This window comes from Urocitellus parryii, chromosome 4 (assembly GCF_045843805.1).
Source record: "Urocitellus parryii isolate mUroPar1 chromosome 4, mUroPar1.hap1, whole genome shotgun sequence".
Classification (NCBI taxonomy): domain Eukaryota; kingdom Metazoa; phylum Chordata; class Mammalia; order Rodentia; family Sciuridae; genus Urocitellus; species Urocitellus parryii.
The window spans coordinates 206769689-206792725 of record NC_135534.1 but is presented as its reverse complement, the minus strand read 5'-3'; the positions used below and the strand labels follow the sequence as shown (position 1 = coordinate 206792725).

Sequence of the window (23037 nt, the reverse complement as noted above, 5' to 3'; positions counted from 1 at the left end):
CACCACACGAGGCTCCTGCTGCCACAGTGAAGCAGTCTTTGCCCTTCCCAGATCACACGTGGAGAAGCAGGGGCTTGACAAGCCTAGCCAACCAGGACACCACGGGCCACAGCTACATGTGACTAGTCAGGAACCACCACTGGCACAGGAACCCTAGACACTCAGGAACCCCGTCCCACTTGACAGCTCCTGGTATAGCCCACAGCCTCTGTCCTGGAGGACCCCAGGGGTCCCCAGCGTGTGAGAGGTTGCTGCTCTTCAACCCAAGCCAGTGGAGCTCAGCGTGTACCCCACTACCTCATGTCCTAGAAAACCACAACAAGGGTGGTATTCATTCGGGGGGCACCTAGCACTGGGAAGAATAATGGTGGGGTGGTCTACAGAGTCACAAGTTTGGAATGTGACCCCTGCACGACTGTGTGGTAGCGGGATGCATGAGGGCAACAGCACGGGAGGGCACAGGAGGGGCCGTCGCTCGGTGTTCACCTGCTGTTGCTGCTGCTGCTGCTGCTGGCGCTGGAACCGTGGAGGAAGGGACTTCTGATACTTGCTGAATTCCTGTGCAGGGGACCCAGCCTCCCTGGCTTCCTCCTCACTGCTGCTGCTCTGACCCACAGCTGGGGAAGCTGTGCGTGCCTCCTCTGAGAAAGTGGAGGGGGCTTCCTGGGCAGGGAATTCTGGGGAGCCTAGAGAATGAGCAAGCAAAGAGAAGCCACAGTGAGCTCACAGCACTCAGGTGACCAATGGCTGAACAGCAAGTGCTTCTCTTGTGGGCAGGAACATTCTGTGCAGGACTCAGTGCTGGGCCCAGCCCACACTACATACTCCTTGAGCACCAGCTCCTGGATTCCCCACAGGACACTGTGAGCGGGTTGTACCCACAACCACGTTAGAGATGGGGACAAGGACCAGGAGGTCAGCGGACGTGCATGTGATCAGAGTCAGCTATGAGCGGAGGTCTGATAGATAGAGGACTCTGGTAGCCCGAGAGTGGCCATTCCCCAAACAGGATGAATCCCCCATGTCCACAGGTGGTGTGACCTGGGCACAGGTTTAGTTTCTCCTTTTGTGTTCCCTCCTTTGTAAGGAAGGATAGCAGTCACGCCCACTCCACAGGACTCACATGAGGACCGAATGAGACAGTGAACTGTGCCTGCCCAGGAGAAATGCTCCCCGCAGTCTCTCTACTGCCCCTCCCCGAGTGCTGAGACTGTGAAAGGAGAGCAGAGCTGGGCGCGGTGGCACACGCCTGTAATCCTAGCAACTCGGGAGGCTGAAGTAGGAGGATTGAAAGTTCAAAAGGGCTGGGTATGTGGCTCAGTGGTAAAGTGACCCCTGGATTCAATCCCTGGTACCAAAAAAAAAAAAAAAAAAAAGACAGAAGAAAACTTAATTTCTCTGAGCTTCTTGGCCAGGGCACATGGCTACCAGATCAAACATCCCCATCCTGTAGATTTCAGGGCCTGTGTCTAATATGGGCCTCTGTCTCCTAACAAGAGGTGACATGAGGGGACTGAAGGAGATGACAGAGACACAGCTGGCTTTCCTGGAGAGCGCCCCCTGCTGCCACGTCTGTCGGTCATGCAGCACTGTGCAAGCTCTGGCACAAAGAGAATGCATTCTAACAAGAGGTGGGCTCCTCCCCTCTGCATAAGAGGACCCTGTGCTTTGTGAATGTCCTTTATCATCTGTGCCTCATGTAACTGCGCAGTAATGGTAACAGCCACAAGAATGACAAGAGGGAGACTATCAGCAAGACTACTCAGGCCTTCCAGACACTCCCGCCCAGCACCACCCCCCGCCCTGCACATGTGCAGCATTTCACATGCCCCTCAGCATGCCAGCACGTGCCACGCTTTAGAGAGGCGAGGCATTTCACCAGCTAGATTAAGAACTCAAAACAGGACCAGACCCAGGCACATGACCCTGGCCTCTATTCTGGCACTTTCAATGTAATCTAGCCCTAGCTACAGGCTGCTAACAAGTTGGAGAATGGGAACAGCAAACCACTGCCCAGTCCAAGGTTCCAGCTGGCGGAAGGACCTGCCTCTTACCTTTGCAGACAGCAGGGCCATTTTCTTGTGGGGGGGCCTTCTCGGTGCCTGGGGACCGAGGTACCTCCTTCTCCACCTGCTTCTGGGCCTCGCTGGCCTTCTGGGCCTCACTGGCCTTCTGGGCCTGCTTGCACTTCTGGTCTAGCTGTTTGAGCTTGGCAGCGCAGGCTGCCAGCCTCTCCTCCCGGGCTCGGCGCTCCTCCTCTTCCCTGCGCTTTCGTGCCCGCTCCACGGCCTCGGACATCTCTGACTGAATGAACTTCTGCCTCGGGGGCGGCTTATCCTCCTTGTCCTCGATAGACTGTTGCCGGAACACACTGCCCACTGAGGATTTCTGCTAAGAGAACAGAGCCTCTGATGAGATGGTGGGTCACAAACCCAACAGGCAGGGGCCACTGCCTCTGTGGGATCAGTTCTCCTTCCAGCGATCCTGGAACACCTTTGAGAAGCAGCACAGTGGCACCACAGGCAGACCTGGGTTTTATTTACTTATGTTTTAAATTTCTAAGGATGGAAGCCAGAGTCTTCTACGTGCAAGGCAAGTGCAATATCACCTGGACCTGGTTTTGGTCCTGCTCTGTCCCTGACTATGTAGAAATGTCATTTAGTCATTCATTTGTAAAATGGGGCCAATAAAGGAAGCCCTGGGGGTTGTGCAGGTGAAACAGATGCTCACAAGTACTCAGCTCTGTGGTGGACACGAGATGATTTCACCATTGCCAACAAGCACACAAGACTAGGGTGTCCAAGGGTGCAGGAGTCAACACGCATCACTCCTTAGTCATAAAACCGTTCTTCTGCCCCATGAAAATACAAGAGTCCTTGAGTAAACAGATCCGTGAGAAAATGAAATTCACTGTGAGACACGCAGCTTCAAGTTGGCCTTTATACAGAAATGAAAAAGCTCATCTCAAAGTGTCCCTTTGAGATGCACCTCCATTCCTGAGCCTCTTGCTAGTTGCTGGTCACAGGGTGAGCATGGTGCTACACACGCAGCATGAATATCCTCAGCACCAGGGGGGTGCCTCCCTGGCCTGCAGGGTACAGATGCACCCCTGAATGGCACCAAGGGGGGAGATGTGCAGCCGAACCCCCTCAAAAAAAAAAAAAAAAAAAGATGCCCTGTTCTGAATGGTATTTACAAAGGCGTCAAGGCCACTGAGCAGAAATAAGCAAGAGCTCTGTCATCTTGCATGGGTTAACTGAACCTCGGTAGGAGGAATAAGCCACGTGTGCTGTATTTGAGACATTGTCTCCTAAAACCAACTTCTTACAATCAGAGATAATTGCTATAATCAGAAGATTAAAATTCCAATTGAAAAGCAGGAAGGTGATTTTTACATGATATACTCTGGACCCAACTGTGCACTTTCCTTACACTTTGCCACTGAACTTGAACCACTGCCTGTGCCAAGGGCAGGGCTACTCACTGATCTCTTCAGGGCTCATACCATTAACCACTTGCTCACTGGTGCTCACCCACCCTCCAGGTGAACCTCAACACAGCCTTACACTTGGGTTATTCCACTTAGACAATTTCCTAGAAACAGGATCACAAACTCTGTGTCCACTGTCAAGACCTCTGGTGCATCCACTAGGCTGCCCTATGGCTATCCATCATTTCATAGAATAGTCAGTGATTTGGTCAGAATACACTTGGGTGCATAAATTATATAAATTTTGTTCCTGTTGCCTTTTTCAGTTAACTTCTAGCATATGACCAGATTAAAGTGAAACTTTTTGAATACTGAGCTACCCCAATCAATATATGAGTGAAAATTTAAACCCCCTGCAAGATAATTTCCAGGAGTGGCACTGTATGCATTCTATTTTCACTCTGTTGCCCTATGCCCAGCACAGTGCCTGGCAAACCAGGTACTTAATAAGACTGAAGGTAAGAAAGTGCAGAAGGAGAACCCAAATTAAAAATGGCAAGTTCACCTAGACTACTCAAAATAGTGCCTCTTCTACCCAGTCCACAGCCTCCTGAACAATTCAGCCCTGATGCCACTAGCTGTGGCCAGGTCATGTAGGTATCTGGGGCCAGGGAGTCATACTGGCTCAGTGCAGGTGGCTCTAGCCAGCAAGATGAAAGTGTGCACATGGAAAGGTGGCCTCATGAGGGAGGCGGAGCCCAAGTGGGCAGAGAGGACAACCATGAGGAGAGCACTGAGCAGGGACATTCAGGGCACTGTGAAACAGGGGTGATGTCAGAGGGGGAGGGCACTTGTGCAGGCAGGGAGGGGCAGCAGAAGGGGAAACCAGTCCCAAGCAGGTGCTGAGCCAGTAAGGATAAAACCTAGGGATAACGTGACTTCTCACTGCTGCAGGAAAGAGAACCAACCAACAGAGAGGAGAGGAGAGGATTCCCTGGAACTGGAGGCAGTCCTGCAACCTCAGGGTTTCCAACAGAGACAGATCCAGAAAGAGCACAGCTCTGAACACGCGTGCTGACACACACATTCTGCGTCCAGGAGAAGGCCCAGGAACAGAGACACCCAATAGCCGGGGGCTCCCAGAGCCTAGAGACTGGTTTCTAAACATAATGTCAATCAAAGGAACCAGGACTTCTTGGAGAAAGGGTTAATCCAGGGCAAAGTGAGGTCTAAGATAGGAGGAGTGTGGACTGGGTTATCCTTCAGACAGAAAGGAGTTCTGAACACAGGCCAGAGAGGCTCCCAAAGCCAAACCAGACAATCTAGGAGCCAAGGTTACAAGTCACTGAAAAAAATAAACAACGGTAAAGGGACTGCATACAGTCTTGTTTTTTTTTCCCGAAAGTTTCTTGTCAATAACAGAGAAAGGAGTAACTCTAAAGCCAAAATGTGGCAGATGCCACATCAACCATGAAATCAAAGCACATGTCCCCAAAGCCAACGTCAAGTCAAGGTCACCAGGTGGAAAGCAAAGAAGAACCTGAGAATCTCCTGCCAGGACAGGAGCCTTAGGCCCAGCACACACGCAGCAGACAGCCCAACCTGAGGGATGTCTGACTGGCTTGCAACTTCAGAAGCCCCCAGGCCAGGAGAGGGGGAACTGACTGAGCACGGGTAAGTGTGACATGTGGCTCTGAGCTAGACTTCCCTGGTACAAAATACCTTGGGTGACAGCTGGGAACGTGATAGCTCTGAGGACTAGTCGGCAGTGAGAATCAACACTCCTCCCTGGTTTTGACCAAGGTCACCTCGAAAGAGTGTCAGTGCTCTGCAGCAAGAGAACTGATCCAGTTGGCTGGGAAAAAATCTTCTTCATATTATAATTCCAATTTTTCTGTAACTTTGTGATGCTTAAAATAAGCAGAAGAAATGTTTCCCGGGACTTTTCAGGAACCCAGCCACGTTCTTGGTGAAGTGCAAAACAGAGGTCAGAGGCTAGAAGACCTGTTGTCATCTTTGTCTTTGAAACTCTGGGCAAGTGAATTTTGAGAATGAGAGTGGGAAAGAGACAGAGAGGAAGGGAGAGTCCCAGCAAAACAGCTAGGTGCAGAACCCCCCAGGTCCACAGTACCTGGTAGTCTGGGCCTGATGCCCAGCCATGAAGCTTTCTGGAAGGTGGCTGAGGCTCCGGCACCTTTCGGGCAACACGGGACATACCCACAGCTTCGCCCCAGTCCTTCCCTTCCTCTTGAGTGCGCTTGGCATCAGCACTGTCTGCAGAGCTCAGGGACAACTGTCGCTGCGTTCTCGGGTCCCAGCTGTTCCTAGGACAAATGGCACTCAGCATGAAGTATTCCCAGGCAGTCAAGCATGTCTGATCCCAGCAGTCAAGGGCCCCGGGGAGCACTGAAGCCAGCTGTGCATACACCAATCTCCCCTATCAAACAGATCCCCCCTCCCGGCCCTCTGCAGGTGAGCCCCCAAACCCAAAACCAGCACTGCCAGGTCACTCTCACACAAAGTTCCAGGCAGGGCACGTGACACTCATTACTTCACTGACTGCGGAGAGACACCCTGGTTACCCCCAATGAAAGAGCAGACACTGAGCCTCAGAGGTTAGCGGGCTCCTCCTGCAGGCAGGAGCCAGCAACTTAGAGGCAGGACTCTGCAACCACAGACTGCAACTACTTCTGGGCTCTGCACAGGGAGGGGCTCAACCAGAACCCCAAGGAACAGAGGGCGGCGCTGGAGGAGGAGCAGAGAAGGAACACCTGGCAGAGGAGGGGGCACCAGGGGCTTCACAGGAGGGACAAGGTGCAGCCCAGTGCAGCAGCCAGACACAGGTGCACCTGCAGGTGCCCGTGAGGCAGTCCAGAGCCAGGAAGGGCTGATGGGGATGGTTAACGTACACACCATGCGTGTCTGCACACACACCGGTAGCAAGCAGGAGCATGACACAAGGAAGGTGCATGAGGAAAAAACAGAAAGAGCAACTGTTAAGGGCCTCTGACCCGCCCATCAGAGAAGACCCGTTTCAGGCAGGTAAGTAGACACAGTACAAGCACAGGTGAGAGAAAGGAGACACACTGGTGGCCTCTGGGTGGTCAGACAAGGAGGGTGCTGGCCCTATGGGCCCCAAAGACAAAGAGGAGGACGTGGCAGAGGCAGGGAGGTTCCAGGAGCCCATCACCCATGAGGAAATAAAGACTGGGAAATACATAAGGGAGTCTCTCGGAGTTGGACACCATCACCCAGCTCAGGGGACGCTGGAAGAGGAGCAGGTCTGCGGGGGTGGGGGGAGGTCATTTGAGCATTCTTGAACTGAAGGTGTACTTGGTCACAGCTAGGGGCAAAACTAGGCCCAAAGTCCATGCCTAACTCCATGTCAACTGAGGGACAGAACAACTGTCCTGCTGCTCCCATGAGACTGCAGCATTCATGTCTTTACTTCCAATTTAAATTCTTGGTCACATTCCTCTGAGCGCCATGTTCTGAGAACTGACCCAGAGACACAGCCCCAGCACATCAGCTAGTTCATTCTTTTGTGTTTCACTAGAAACAAGTGATTGAAGCTTGTCCCTGGCTCCCTCCAGAAGAGGGGCACTGACAGCAGGGCTTCAGAGCAGAGAGGGAATAACAAGCAAAAGACTCACAGGCTCCACCGCATGAATGTGCAGTTACTGATGAGAAAACAAGTGGAAGAACGCCTGCCACAACTAAGCACTGCCAACTGAGGCAGGGCAGCAGTGAGCATGCTTTAAAACAAAAAAGTGCAGGCCAGGCGCGGTGGCCACACCTGTAATCCTAGCAGCTTGGGAGGCTGAGGCAGGAGGATCGCAAGTTCAAAGCCAGCCTCAGTGAGGCGTTAAGCAACTCAGTGAGACCCTGTCTCTAAATAAAATACAAAATAGGGCTGGGATGTGGCTCAGTGGTCGAGTGGCCCTGAGTTCAATTCCCGGTACCCTCCACCAAAAAAAGTGCAGTGATCATATGGCAAGGAGATGGGCAGTTCTGCAGAGGCAATGAGGGCAGAAAAACTGCAGGGCAGCCACAGGTATCACATCACTTCAATAGCAGCAGCTGGAGCTACTGACACCAAGATGAGAACTAAAGAAACCAAGTGCATGATGATGTAATATTTTCCAGTGGGTACTGGGTGAAAGCAGTCCAGTGACACAGGCCAACACCAGAAGAAGAATGAGGAGCTCCAATGAGTGTGGGACCTGGCATTGCCCCACCTCCTGCTGCCCTCCTCCCCAGCACTGGGCAGCATGCTCAAGCCCCTGGAGATCCTGGAGGGAGGCAGCTGAACCTAGGTGGCTTTCCAAACTGCCTGGCCACAGAAGCTTTTCTGGGCACGACACCACAAACACTCCTTGGAAGAAGCTGTCTGCATAACACTCGGGAAAACACGAGTCCAGGTCAAGAGATTCAAGGCACAGGTCCTAGTCATGCCTAGATACAAAGCCTGGCTCCATTCCCGAACAGCTGTCCTCAGATATGATTATCTGCAAACCGGAAATCATATCTGCCCCTGCAATGCCGCTGTGGAAACCAGGAAATGCACCTGGCACAGACCGGCTCACGGCAGCACCAACATGTAGGGATGCATTCCCCATGGCTGAGGTCAGGTGACACTGGACGCATGCTAGGAGCTGGAACAGGGCACCTTACCACTTTGGCCGGCCATCCTTCCCAACCTCTTCCTCCTCTTCATCATCGCTGAACTTCAATTTCTCTGAATAGTCTACTTCTTCGTGGAGGCCTACAACAACAAGAGGGCCCAGGAAGATTTTGAAACAAAATGAGAACATTGGTGTTGCTCATCCGCAGGTGACCGGGAAGGGAGGTCCTGTAGTCCAACAGGAGCAAAGCAGCTGGGTCAGACAACAACTGTTAATTCTGCTCAAAATGTTTTTAAAATGTTATTTCAAGGCATAGGAAAGTGAGCAAAGCAGGCAGAAACCAAACTGCAGTCTGCCCTAGCGGCACGGAACCTCACTGGGAAATGCTCAAGGCACAGTCTTGCTCCAGGAACCCCCACCCCACACAGCCCGGTGGCAGAAAGTGTTCATTAACTGGCATGTGGGTAGACAAATCGTGATGGTGCACACAACAGGATGACCACCATGCTGGGCGAGAAGCCACTCTCTGCAAGACTCCCTGCGCGTGAAATGTGCAGAATATGGAAATCCACCAGCACGGGGAGAAGAAGAGTCAGTCACCAAGGGACTGGAGGTTGGTGGTACTGCTACAGCACGGGGTGATGGGACCATTCTGGAGTGGGAGCCTGGTGATGTTCGCACCTTATGACTAACTAAAAGCAACCAAACAGGAGATTTTAAAGGGGCAAATTTCTTGTTATATATGAAAATTTGTTATGTGACTCTTATCTTTCAAAACGAGGAACCAAAAAAAATCCAATTAAAGGGCAGAGTTGGAGTTGAAAAAGCAACTTATAGATCCATGCTGTCCACTAATGACCACTTTAAATACAAATGGCTTGAAAGGCAAATGATATGCAACGAGAGCAACATGGGAATTCAGACCATGGGTGCTGACACAGGGCAAGGGGGACTGCAAGAAACACACCAGAGCTGGGCATATGGCCACATCTGTAAGCCCAGCAGCTCAGGAGGCTGAGGCAAGGGGACCACAAGTTCAAAGCCGGCCTCAGCAACTCAGCAAGGCCCTAAATAACTTAGTGAGCCCCTGTCTCTAAATAAAATATAAAACTGGCTGGGGATGTGGCTCAGTGGTTAAGCACCCCAGGGTTCAATCCCCGGTACCAAAAAAGAAAGAAAGAAATACCACTAGAGACAAGGACCTCCAAACTATAAATGTGTGTATGTTTAACGACAGCTTCAAGATAAAAGAAGCAGAAACCAACGGAATTAAAAGGTAAGGATACAAATCTACAAGCCGTAACATACAGGGTCTGAAAGGTGCCACGGACCAACGTGAGCAGGCTGTCATTTACAGACCAAGACACCCAGCAACAGAACATGGTGTGGCTTTCAACCCCTTATCAGCAAAATGGGAATCACATCTGCCCCTGTGAGGCTGCTGTGGAAACCAGGAAGTGCACCTGGCACAGTGACCAGCTCACGGCAGCACCAACAATCAGGAATGTGTTTCCCATGGCTGAGGTCAGGTGACACTGGGCACACGCTAGGAGCTGGGATGGGGCATCTCACACATTCCTTTCAAGAGCACTTGGGATTTTCTCCAAGGTAGATCATTACCCTAGTCATAAAATAAGCCTCTATGAGTTCAAAAGAACTGAAACCATACAGAATATGCTGACTATGATAAAACTATTAGAAACATAGAAATGCCTCAATAATTAAAATTGGTATAAAACCCAGTAATAAACACAAAAGGTAAGTCTATGTAAAGATTAATAAAACTAATAATTCCTTGGCCGAATGGAACAAGAAAGAGAAGACAAGTATTACCAAATTATCAGGAACAAAAGAGGGTCCGTCACAACAGAACCTACAGACATCAAAAGGATAAAGAGCCAGGCACAGTGGAAACACCTAAAATTCCAACAACTCAACTAGCAAGACCCTGTCTCAAAATAAAATAGAAAGGGCTGGGGATATAGCTTAGTGGTAGAGTCTCTAGGACCCAAAAATAAAAACAAAAAGCCTGGAAATGTATCTACATTTTTAATTTCACAGGGTCTCACTCTGTTGCTTAGGCTAGTGCTGAACTCCTGGGCTCACAACATCCTCCAGTCTCAGCCTCCCAAGTTCCTGCAACTACAGGTATGTGCCCCGCACCCAGCTTTTCTTTTCTCTTTCTTTTTGGTGGTGGTGCTGGGGATTGAACTCAGGACTTTGTGCGTACTAATCATGTGCTCTATTAGCAAATGAACATAACAGAAGATGCTCCTGGCCTCTACAGTGGGAATTATACAACACTGTTGAGGGAATGAAAACCTAATAAAGAGATTCACCAGGCTCCTAAAACTGAAGATTCAAAATTGAGGTGTCGCTTATCTGGATATAGACTCAACAGGTTCTAACCAAAATGCCTGTAGGCTCTTTGTAAATACTCACAGTTGGTTCTAAATTTGCATGAAAATGCAAAGAGCTTGAATAATCAACAATGTTAAAAAAAAAAAAAAAAAAACCAATGTTATACTACCTGAATTCAGGATTTCCTATAAAGCTACAGTGTGCAACTGACATCAAGACTAACACACCAAAACTCACATGGTCAAAAGATTTTGGGCAAAAGTGTCAAAAAAGCAATTCAATAGGGACAAGAAAGTCTCAACAACAAATAGTAGAGGGAAAGTGCGCATCCGTGTGGGGAAAGTGATCCCAGACTGTTGCACTACAGCCCCACGAAGATGAGTCCAACCTGAACCAAGACCCAAAGCAACAGGCAAAGCTAAAAGACATCGGGGTCTTTTTCAACCATGTAGAGGAGCAGTTCCTAAAAAGGACACAGAAGTGATAACCATAAAAAAGTTTATAAATCAATCTGCATCCAAGTTAAAAACTTCTGTTCATCAAAACAGAGCTTAAAAAAAAAAAAAAAGACTGAAATAGAAAAAAAAAGTGCAATGTGAAGTCGCAAAGGACTAGTAGTAGTCTAACATGGAAGAAAATGAAGACACACAGGCACTGGGCAAGGGTGAACCGCGAGGCGCAGCAGAGCACAGGATACCATCACCAGCCCCGTGCAAGAGCAGATCAGAAGCGCAATGCACCAGGACGGCTAAGACCACAAGGACAAGCCCCAAAATGTGAGGATGCCAAGCACTGAGCTCCACAGCCTGCCGCACAAATATTACATGGTTCAACCGCAGGGAGAGGCTGGCGGGCTATGAACTCCATCAACTTAACTGCAGGCCTACCCTCAGGCTCAGCAGCCCTGCTCAGAGATGTTGATCCAGGAGGAATGAAGATTTCAATTCTTCATTTTGTTGCTGTTGTTTTTTCCATGGTACAGGAAATTAACTCAGGGGCACTCGACCACTGAGCCACATCCCCAGCTCTATTTTGTATTTTAGAGACAGGGTCTCACTGAGTTGTTTAGGGCCTCACTAAAGTGCTGAAGCTGGTTGGAACTTGTGATCCTGCTGCTTCAGCCTCTCAAGCCACTGGGATTACAAGTGTGCACCACCATACCTGGCATAAAGTTAACATTTTATTTTTTTTTAAATTGTAGATGGACATAATACCTTTCTTTAAATTTATTTGTATATGGTACTGAGGATCAAACTCAGTGCCTCACACATGCGAGGCAAGAGCTCTACCACTGAGCTACAGCCCCAGCTCAGATACTATTCTTAATGGGACTTTCAAAAGGATAAAACAATTTCAGTAAATCAATACAATAAAACACATCTCAAGCTGAGCACGGTGGTGTATGCCTGTAATCCCAGCAGCTTGGCAGGCTGAGGCAGGAGGATCACGAGTTCAAAGCCAGCCTCAGAAACAACAAGGCACTAAGCAACTCACTGAGAACCTGACTCTAAATAAAACACAAAATAGGGCCAGAGATGTGGATTAGTGGTCGAGTGGCCCTGAATTCAATCCCTGGTACCAAGGAAAAAATAATAATAATAATGATAAGAATAAAAACACATTTTAGCACTTGAAAGTAATGACAGATATGCCTAAGAATGATGACTATCAAAAAAAAAAAATCATACAGGGTGGGGATGTAGCTCTGTGGTAGAGCACTTGCCTAGCATGTGCAATACCCTGGGCTCAATCCCACACAAAAAATAAAATAAAAAAAAAAAACATTATACAGGTTTAGAATTGTATGAATCCATTCATTTGATGTTCTACAATAGGCAAAATGAATCTACAGTGAAATCAATCAGAAGACTTGGAACCTCTTGGGTAGAGTCAGGTCAGGAAGGCCAACCGACTAAGAAGGGACCCAGGGAATCCTCCAGTGGTGTGAATCGTCCATCTTTTCACATGGATGCTCACTGCAAGTGTATCCACTGAACAAACCCCACAGGAGACCCTGTGCTTTTACAATGTAATTAGAACTTAGCTGAAAACAAAGAATCAGGCTGGGGAGGAGAGTGGGCAGAGATAAAGGAATAAAAACAATGCAATGCTGGTACTTACTGAAGTTAGGTGACAAATAGCTAGAAGCTTGTTCCTTTTGATTTTTAAAATTTTCCATTGTCAAAAGTTCTTTGAGGGCTGGGGCTGGGGCTGGGTAGAGCACTTGCCTAGCATATGTGAGGCACTGGGTTTGATTCTCAGACCACATAAAATAAATAAGTAAAATAAAAGTATTGTGTCCATCTATAACTAAAAATAAATAGATAAATAAGTTCTTTGAAAAGTTAACATCAAAATCTCCCACAGCTCTAAGATCAAGAGTGAAGACCAAAAGAAGATCCAGCCTGCTCAGGAAGTCACCGGCTCTAACTGCAAATGCAGATGCACAGGCCTGAACCCGCTGCCTCCTCAGGGGCAAGTGTGCCACAGGGGCAAGCCGAGTGGGCCTCCAGCCCGCCCCCCGGCCACACCCACCTGCCCAGCCGTCGTCAGCATCGGTGTCCAGATCATCCAGGCCCTTCAGGTTTTCGGCATTGATGATGGTGGGCCGTGGTGCCCGCTCCACCAGCTGCCTCAGTGGGCGGACGGGGCGGGTCAGCCCCAGCCTGCTCTCTTTCCTGAGGGGAGAGAAGTCCACATGATGGGCCGCGAACACACAGGGAAGCACAAACACTTTCCCAAAAATAAATCCTACATTGCACAGGTTCATTTTTGAGCTAATATTTACACTGTTTCCTTTTAAAAGAAATACATAAAAAGCAAACACCCAGTGGGAAGCTCTGCCTCCCCAGTGCTGAACTCTAGCATGGCCCAAGCCCTCAACCCGCCCCACCCCACAGCCCACACAGCCTGGGGGCTGGAGTGGCTTTGGGTCTGTGCGGCCTCCAGTGTCAGCCCCACCAGGAGACTCTGTGCACTGTACTGTGGAGCTCACTTACCCATCTTGGCCATTGATCTGGAACTGTCTAAAAGGAGCACGGGGTTCCAGGCGGAGCTGAGGAAGAGGGAAGGAGCCTCGTTCCACTGCACCCTGGTTCTCTGATGACTGTGGCGAACACATCTGAAACATAACACCAACGAAGAGGGTTTCTGGCAATGACCCAAATTCCAAGCTCCACTTAAATTGGAATTTGTTTTGGAAAGTGGATAATGGGAAGAAGAAGAAACAGGAAAGGCTGAGGGTTTCCTCATGAGCCCTTCCCCTCTGGCCCATTCCCCACCTGCTGTGGGTAGGTAAGCTTGGGGACCCTGTCTGGGAACACCCACCTCTCCTTCATCTAAAAGACCACCATGCCAGTAACATCCCTCACCCGGGCAAGGGCCAGAGGCCACAGCACCTGAGAAGGGTGGAGGGCAAATGCAGATCTGCTGGGAACCTACAGAACAGGCTCTCTGGGCGGAGTGAACCCGGGAGGGAGAGCCCAAGGGGACTTTTGGCCACTGAACTGGGCTCTGCTAGATGTGAATGGCTGAGTGCTGGGACCGCACAGGGGACTTACAAAAGCAGGGAGCATGTCATGGTACGTGGGAGGGTGGTACACGTTTCCCAGGAACTGCGATGTCCCTTTGCGGACAGGAGGAGCCGGGCGGAGAGAGGGGTCTTTAGAATCGCTGGTACATGCCGAGGAGGGGGCTCCGTCCCCAGCACTGGCGTTCCTGCTGCCCGGCTCAGCTGGGGAGGTGCTCAGAGACGCCGCAGAAGCTGTGCTTCGCCCACCGCCCTCCCTCCAGCTTGTCACATCTGCAAGTTGATGGGTACAGGAAGAGGGAGGAAAGAGGAGGGGAGGGAGGGATCTGTGAGGTCCCAGAGATCAGGGGACCCCTTTATTCACCAAAAAATGAAGGGGAAAAAAAAAAAAAAAGAAAAGAAAAGAACCATCCATCTGGTCTTCCAAGAGAGGCTGGGGCAGACACCTGGCCAGCAAGTTAAACTTCGAGGGAAGTCAGATTGTCAGAGATTTAAAATAAGATCTCCCCAGAGAGGACAGGTGCAGACACAGACTTCTCCCAAATAGAGGTCACACACCCCACAGAGCACAGAACCCAGGGAAATAAAGCCCTGAGAACAGCCACAGACCTACTCAACACACACCAGCCCTGCCTGTGTGGACTGCACTCAGCACTGGACTCCACTACAGCCAGAGTGGGTCCTGCCCCATGCTGCCCGTTGACTAGCAGCAGCATCTTACAGTCCCTGTGGTACATAGAGCCCAGGTAGACCTCAAAGACCGTCTCTCTGTAAGGTGGTGCCTCCAGCACCCAACGAGTCTGTCTGGTAGAAGGTGTGACAATAGCCTCGCATCCAAGGGGAACATTCCAAGACCCCAAAGAATACCTGGAACCATGGACATACCAAACCTGGACACACACACTTGCCCTTGACAAAGATCAACTTGCCAGTGGGCACAGGGAGAGAGAGCAACTAAAACAGCACACTATAATACGCATGCGCACGCAAACCCTCTCCCTCAGAACCTGCAGTCTAGGGCTGCGGTGTGGCTCCCTGGTACACTGCTTGCCTTAGCACACATGAGGCCCTGGATTTTGAACCCAGCAAAACAACAAAAACAAAACAAACCTCCAGTAGTAGTTTCAGAGGTGGCTGCCCACAGACAACAAACTGTGGAGAGAAACTGCAGACTAGGGGGACTGCTGTACGGGCCAGGGAGGCACTGGAGAGGTGGAAGGACTCTGGTCAGTCAGCTTCTGGTTAGGAGTTGAAACCAGGTGAGCCAGGCAGCCAGGCTGCTCCCACTTTGCCAGATGATTCCAGGCAAGCGAGGTCACCCTTTGGGCCACCCACATCCTCATCTTTTCAAATGAGAAGGAACTAATTCCAGAAGCTGCTTCTAGTCCCACACTTTCATAGTCCTACACAGCAACTCATCTGAATTCATCCCAGAAAGACACAATTCTGTTCTACACAACTTGGTTATATATTTGCAGCAAACAAAATAAACCCCTGCAGGCCACTGAAAAGTCCTTGTCCTAAGCAGAGAAGCCCAGTGGTCATGGAGTTCACAGGACAACTGTGCCCTGGCATCAGAGTCAGCAACAGGAAAGGCCTTGGGGATTACTCAAAACAAGCAAACAACAGCCCATTCCGCTGCAAGAACCTAGGAGGTACTTGAGCATCCCTGGCCTAAACACCCAAACCTCAAGCCACCCCAGGCCTCCAGGAAGCACCAACTGCAGCAAGCATTGCCACAGTCCCGCAGGCCCCGTGCCAGACACCAGCGGAGGGCAGTAGTGTGGGCTGGCTGCACAGTAGCCCCAGAATGTGGAGAGTGTGGTCTGACTGGAGAGGGCTGGAAGCTAACTTCCCAAGTGACTCCAACAGGCTCCACTAGGTCTAGAAAGAACTGGCTTAGAAAGAAGCTCTGGAACCAGGGACTCCAGTGGGCTGGCCTTGGGCATGTCCTTGATACAAATACCCAGCACAGCAGACAGACAGGAGGGGACAGGCCTGGCCTAACCCAAAGGCAAGACAGGCAGGGAGGGCCTAGAGAAGAAGTCCAGCAGAACATGGGTCTGGTGGAGGCAGCCTGGGGCCCAGAAGCTCCGACACCCTCTAAGAGGGCAGAAAGGAAGGGGGAGCAGGACGACATGGCCATTCACTTACTCTGAGGGCGGAGGCTTGGTCCTGGCCCATACGACAGATCTAAGACGCCCTTTTCTTTGCCAGCCTTGTCCTGCCCTCCAGCTGCTTTCAGCGTCGGAAATTCCTCGGGAGAGAAGGATAACAGTCGGCTTGAGCCCCTTAAACCTGTGGAGAGAACCAGAAAGACACAAAGAGCCAGTTGAGACCAGCATCACCCCACGTCTGCTCTCCTGCTCCACACGCTGAAGGCCCCCTGCCCTGAAGTGGTTCCAAGCAAGCCATGCTGTGGGCATCTGTGCTGGCAGGTGGCACTAGGAGGCCACCAGGGAAGACACGAGGCCCCACCCAACAGACCCCTGGGGCGGGGCATGAGGCAGGATGTGCCACCTCCACTGGGCACACTATGGCTGCGGGCAGGAAGCCTTCCACCAGCAGCTCCCACCCAGAAGGCGCATCGATGCGACTCCAGCAGGCTTCAGCTAGGTCTGGGACATTCAAGAGGAATGTCTCCAGCGATGACAGTCACTGGAGTCAGAGGCAACATTTTTGCAGAAGTAGCAACTCCACCACTGGCAAAGGCCAGGGCACCATGAACATGAAGACTTGGAGAAGAGATTCCACAGAGCAGGTGGGTGCCTCGCCCCAACCAGAACAGTCGGGAAAGAACTCAGCCCCTGGGCTCCCCACAGACCAGGGCCACACGCACACCTGCACACACTTACCACCTTCGTGTCCTGCTGGCTTTCCATTCAGCTGTGCCCATGACTTTGGTCCACCTGGCACTGAATTTGTATTCTGAAAAGGAAGGAAGGAAATAAGGAAAGCTAGCTCAGTGAGCCCCGTGACTAAGTGTGCAGGCCAGAGTGCTGAGAAGGCAGGGTGGGGCTCAGGCAGAGCAAGTGCTAGTACACACAAGGCCCTGGGTTCCATCCCCAGATCCACAACAACAATGAAAAAAAGCATTGCACTGAGATGCTGGCACCTTAGATCCAAGCCCTCTGCAGATAGAACAGGGATCATGTTCTGGGCAGGATCTAACAACCTGAGCTCTCTGCACGGCACTTCTCTCAGTGCAGGATCTGCAGGGACTCAACCTGCCTTGTCCCTTTAAAGGGAAGGAGCAGGACAGGGCAGTGACCGGCTCACAGTCACATGGCTGGTTATCCCACCAAGCCAGATGCAGACCCACGGGGCCTTCTTCCCCTGCTCTACAATGTTCCATCAGGCCGTCCCTGGTGCCCCCACAGAGCGACTCTGCCTTGCTACAGAGGCATGGACCAAACCCCAATTCTTCACATTTCTCAAATGCTGTGCCACTGCTAACCAAGGGGCGCCCAGGAAACCCAGCGCACCTGTCATTCCACACAGCAGGGCCCCCACCTGACAGCCCTCCTCCCCTACTAACTTGGACTTGCCTACCAGCCTCAGCCCTATGGGGCAGCCTTTGCCGACAGCTCAGGAGGGTCAGGCATGCTGCTAGGCACACCCAGCATGGGTGACCCTCACATACACAGCCCAGCCAGGGTTCATGTCCAGAATATGGCTGAGAGAGAACCCCAGTTAGGGTGAGGACCAGGGTCTGTGCCCAGCCCACCTGAGTGCAAAGGCTTTCAAGTTCCAACTGCTGAGCCCATTTGCCCTTCCCACCAACGCTGGACTCCACAGCCTGCCCCTTTCCCAAGGTCAAGGGAAATGTAGCATGTCAATCCCGCCACACACTGGATGAGACACATTAAATAACCACCCTTCCATCCACCTCCTTCCCAGCCCATCCTCCTCCAAGCAAGAAAACCATCCTCCTGGCTTTGACAGAGGTGGTCAGGTCTTTATCTGAGTTGCCCTGCGTGCTTTGCCTGGGTGTCTGCCTGAGGCACATCCACATAAAGGATGTGCCTCAGCCTAAGGGGGACAGTGCCATTGGGGCTGGACAATCCTGGGGGCCGGGGAGCCTTCAGATCCAGCAGTCAGCAGGGTCAGGGTCAGGTCTCACTCTCCTCCCCCACACTGAATCCCACACCTCCACTGGTGTCTGCATCCACAGGGTGACTCCCCACCCGCACCCAGAGGCCCCAACTGGAGGGAAGCCTATAGGACCGAGATGGGGTGCTGATATTGCCAGTGAATTCTATTCCACAAACAAAATAACTAGAATTACTCTGAGATGTTCTCAAAGTTACAAATCAATAGGTTCTTCCTCTACTTCTCCTCTGCATGAGACAGAAGACTCAGTAGCTACTAACAAGAGGGGAAGACAGGATGTGGTGGGTTGTGTACAGTGCTGGGACAGGGCTCCTCCACCTGGCCACAGCCCAGGTCCTGTAGGAATTCTCTTCTACACATGCCCAGGACCTTACCCATGTCCAGGGGTGGGGTCTCTGAGCTGGCCTCAAACTCATGGGCTCAAGTAATCCCCCATCCTCAGCCTCCTGAGAAGCTGGGCCCACAAGTACACCACTGCACCCAGGAGCAAGCACATGTATGTTTACCAAGCTCAATACAACCAGGTTGAAACATCGTGGCACCACAATCTCAGTTTCAAATTCTGAGAAAAAGAAAGGATGTTGAACATCTCCATGTCAACAGGCCCCAGTGAATTGAGGCCAGGGAATATGGAGTCTCACAGGAACAGGGTTCTTTTTCCTCTGTGTTTTTCATTTCAAAGAGCACAGGTCAGAGTTGAGTGGAGGAGGATACCCAGCAAAGCAAGAGGCGCCCCCACCAGCAGGTATGGCAGTCAGGGGATGGCACTGCAGACCCAGGTCACCCAGAGAGAGAACAATCAAGCCGTCAACAGGGCTGGTGAGTGCCAGGTATCTGTAACATTTCTTCTTCTTCTAAAAAATTCAGACTCCCCCTCCCTCTCTGTTGCCACTAGGTATAGTGTACCTTGCAGATCTCTGCAAGCCCATGGCCAGGCCCCACGCGCCAGGAGCACTGTGACCTCTTGCTTGGTTATGACGTGTTAGAAGAACATCTGAAAGGACCATGGCTGGTTGTCTCCTAAAGCGTGTTCCCAGAGACATCAGTGCTCAGAGGCATTCAGCTGAGAGAGGCTTCCAGGACCATCAGCCTGGGAATGCCACCCCCAACATCCCTCCCCTAGAGGCACAGTACACATCTCAGTGCTGAGAAGGGCTTCCACAAAGGAGCTCACCTGACAGCGAGCCCTTCTGTGGCCTGGTACTTTTTGAATTCCTACTACACTCATGTCAGAGCAGCAGTTTGGGGAAACGGAGCTACCCTGTGTAGGAACCCAGGAACAACTGCACCGGCTGCCTCTGGGGACCCTCCACACTGCAGGCCGGCTTCCTTTGCCACCACCAGTTTCTCAGCCACTCCTCAGTCTGCCCAAGGGCAGGAACATGGAGGGCCACAGTGCAGGGTGAATCAGGATGGGGTCCTCAGCACTCACCTCCTGACTGCTCGGCTGTGTCGGCTTCTGCAAATTGGAGACAGACTTCTGCAAACCCGGCTGCGGCAGCGACTCCGGCGGCTGAGAGGCCGTCGCACTGGAACTAGAGAAAGGCAAGACCCGTGCTGGGGGTTAGGTACAGCAGGCCACCTGACCAGGCCCTGTGCTTCCCAGAGCCACAGGAGGCAGCTCCACACCAGCCACCAGGCCTCTGCCAGCCAGCGAAGATCCACTTTCCCAGTAGACGCCCATGCAGGCAGACGGAAGGGGAACCCAGCTGTGGCAGGGGCACAGGCTTGACGCTGTGCAGGACAGGGCGGCATGCTGCCTTCCTGCAGAGGCTGCAGTCTGCAAGCTGACCACACGCTGCAGATAAGCTCTAGGAAGGCAACGGGAGCCGTGCCCATAAGGAAACCAAGTCACTGGTGGGAGGGGCTGAGCCCGGACCACACCTCCTTGGGGGCAGCTGCTTCAAGATACCAGCAGAGTGCCTGCCTTCTCTAGGCGTATGAGAAACATAAGTGCTCATAGTAAAAATAAATTTATACATATATCTGAAACGGAATTTGTCACGATCTCATCCTCCAGACGGAAACTCCAGGCAGATTTTCCTATACGTATGTTAACACTGTATTTTTCTTTTTTCTTTTTTTTTTTTTTTAATATTTATTTTTTAGTTCTCGGCGGACACAACATCTTTGTTGGTATGTGGTGCTGAGGATCGAACCCGGGTCGCACGCATACCAGGCGAGCGCGCTACCACTTGAGCCACATCCCCAGCCCAACACTGTATTTTTCTAACACAAGTAGGATGGCCCTGTACCTACACTCCCATAACCTCTTCTTCACTTTATGAACCTGAACATTTTTTCATAAGAATACATATTGATCTACCTTCTTCAATATATTTCTTTATATTTTTACTACTACAGACTAAACTGAGGGGTGTTCAACCACTAAGCCACTTCCCAAGCCCTTTTATATATATTTTAGAGAAAGGGTCTTGCTAAGTTGCTGAGGGCCTAAGTAGCTGAAGCTGGCTTTGAACTTTCAATCATCCTGCCTCAGCCTCCTGAGCGGCTGGTATTATAGGCATATGCCACTATGCCCAGTTCTACCGTCTTTTTAATGAGGACACAATATACTTGGGCCATAATTTAACCAGTCTCTAATTTGGTTAAATTATGGCCCACGCACAGGTAACTGCAGTTGAGTGTTTTGTACACATACTAATCTTTGTACGCTGTAAGCAGTTTAGTAGCATGTGACCCTAGAAACAATTATTGGATCAAAAGATGTTTTAAAGTTTAAAAGACCCTCTATGTGCCCTCTGTGGCCGATGGTCAGCACACTCCTGAGGGCAGTGAGGCTCTGGAGCAGCGGCTTCTGCCCCAGCAGAGCCCTCAGTCAGTTCTCCTCAGTGTGCTGCTCGGCAGACGGGCAGCAACCCACTTGGTGAGGAGCCACCATGACCATGCCTTATCTGTCAGCTGAAGCCAAGCTCTGGGCAGATGCACGCCTCCACGTTCACCTCGCCAAGTGGCCAGCCATTCTCAACCGAGGCAAAGCGAGGGCCACTGGTCCTCATCTCACGCCTACTTAAAAGACAGTGTTCCAGACCCAAGCACTACGTCTCGGGGCAGAAGGCCGAGGCCCAGGTGGCAGGGTGGCTGCCTGCTCTACCCTCCCTCTCCACCCGCCCTGGCAGAGGGTGAAGAAGTGAGTGACACCTGGCCCTCCAGACTTCTGCAGCAGAGGCACTGCAGGCTCTCACTGAAAGGTCTCGTTGCAGGGCTGCAGGGCACACACGGAGTAGGCCAATGGCAACAGTCTGCCTCCACCACACCCCTCCTCTGTGCCAAGCCCTGTGCTAACGACCCACGTTACCCAGGGATTCCTCACTGCTGTCTGGTCACCACCCCTACAGCCCAGTCCTACTCCTACGGGAAGCAGAGGGAGGACACTCTTCCAGGTGTGGCCAGGCTGCCAGACGGTCCTGCTGGAAAGGACAGGTGGGGCTGACTGCTGAGGCCCCACTTGTTCTGCCAACCAACAGCCCTAAGCAACCCGGGAGGCGGCTGTCCCAGCTTCCCCAGGCACTTCCAGCAACGGCCCGGACAATTGGCTAGCAGGCTGCGTCTGGTCACGTTCACCATCTGGCTCCCCACAGCGGCACAAGGCCCCGGAGACAGACAGGGCAGAAGAACCAGGCTGCTTTCTTCATTCCCCAAAGGCAAGACCCAGAGGAGGCTTCCCTCCTAGCACGAGTCCTCTCCTCTGGACGCCCTCCTCAGTAGCCAGAGAGCCAGGGAACCCACAGTAAAAGGGCTCGCCTGGGTCCTGTGCCCAGGCCCCAGAGCCACATGGAGGCCGTTTCAGACCTTCATCACCATGTTCGTGGCCCCTGAGGCACCACGCTGGCAGCAGTGAGCCTCCAGGGCGCTGCCATGCCCACCCTGGGCAAGGAGGAGTCCATCTCGCTCCGGACAGCCCGGGCCGCGTGGAGCACCAGCAGCTGTTGCCTTCCCCACCTGGAGCTCAGCACACTGGCTTCTCCAGGAACTGGCTCTGAGTCACTGCAGACGCTGCTCTGGGGTGAAGAGTCCTCACCAAATAATGCACAGGGGCACACTGGTCACTGGGAACAAGCCGGCCACAGAAACTCTCCTGTGCCGGCTCCAGAAGTCAGAGAAATGCAGGGGAGCCAGAGCGCACTTGGCAGCAGTAGGGGAGGGGCCGCCCCACCCGCCCGCTCACAGCCCTGTGCTCACCTCTTTGGGTCGGGCTGCTCCTGCTTGTTTGCCCATCCCGTGCCGTCCTTGGGCACTATCACAATGCTGGGGTCGTTTCCTTTGTTTTCAGACTTCAGGCTTGGCAGGTTTGCAGGCGGCGGCATGCGCCGGGCTGTGGCCACTTTCCCGAGACTCTGTAAGCCATGTCTAGGAATAACTGCAGGGGGAGATGAAGGAGCAGACAGGGGTCACGGAGGAAAGGGGCCAGCTCACTCACCGCTCTCCCACCTCTAAGGGACAAGGACAGGCACCCGGAGGCCACTGCAGCCACTCACAAGCTCCGTGCCAGGACTTCAGGGACAAAGGCTGCTAAAGTCTGCACAGAGGTCTCCCTTCTACTAGGAGCTCAGAACACCAGTGAGGAGCACCCCCCCCCTCCCGCCCAGAAGCCTTGCCCCACATAGCAGCCACCCCCTGCAAAGGGGATGGCTCTGACCTCATTTTGATAAGACCCACATGATGCCTGGGCTGGAGCCACACGCCACACTCACGGAGGCCGTGTGAGTGTGGATAGGATCAACACTTTCCCACCTACTCCAAGAAATCAAAGCCATGAAACCCAGAAAGGTAAACTGAGTCCCATTCTAAAACACTCATGGCTTCCCCAGACAACAGTCCCACCACAGGAGAGTCAGGGTCTCCAAGGCTCTGGAGTCAGACCTCAAGCAGGAGGTGAAGGAGGGCTGTGCCCCAGTGCCCAGACACCTCATCCGGCCAGGTCTCAGGTGCACCGGGAGGGGTGCAGAACTGGCCTC

The 23037-nt window shown here is 52.0% G+C and overlaps 1 protein-coding gene across 1 annotated transcript in view; it reads right to left on the bottom strand.

Moving 5' to 3' along the window:
- Positions 1-23037, bottom strand: part of Prrc2b (proline rich coiled-coil 2B) — a 76829-nt gene that overhangs the window by 27499 nt on the left and 26293 nt on the right. Inside the window, exons 3-13 of the mRNA XM_077797165.1 lie at positions 22262-22439; positions 19491-19593; positions 16801-16873; positions 16100-16243; positions 13977-14218; positions 13416-13537; positions 12952-13094; positions 8105-8195; positions 5562-5754; positions 2055-2388; positions 487-686 (exon numbers count right to left, since the gene is read on the bottom strand). Coding sequence (XP_077653291.1) covers positions 487-686; positions 2055-2388; positions 5562-5754; positions 8105-8195; positions 12952-13094; positions 13416-13537; positions 13977-14218; positions 16100-16243; positions 16801-16873; positions 19491-19593; positions 22262-22439 — 1823 coding nt within the window. The remainder of the gene's footprint in view (positions 1-486; positions 687-2054; positions 2389-5561; positions 5755-8104; positions 8196-12951; positions 13095-13415; positions 13538-13976; positions 14219-16099; positions 16244-16800; positions 16874-19490; positions 19594-22261; positions 22440-23037) is intronic.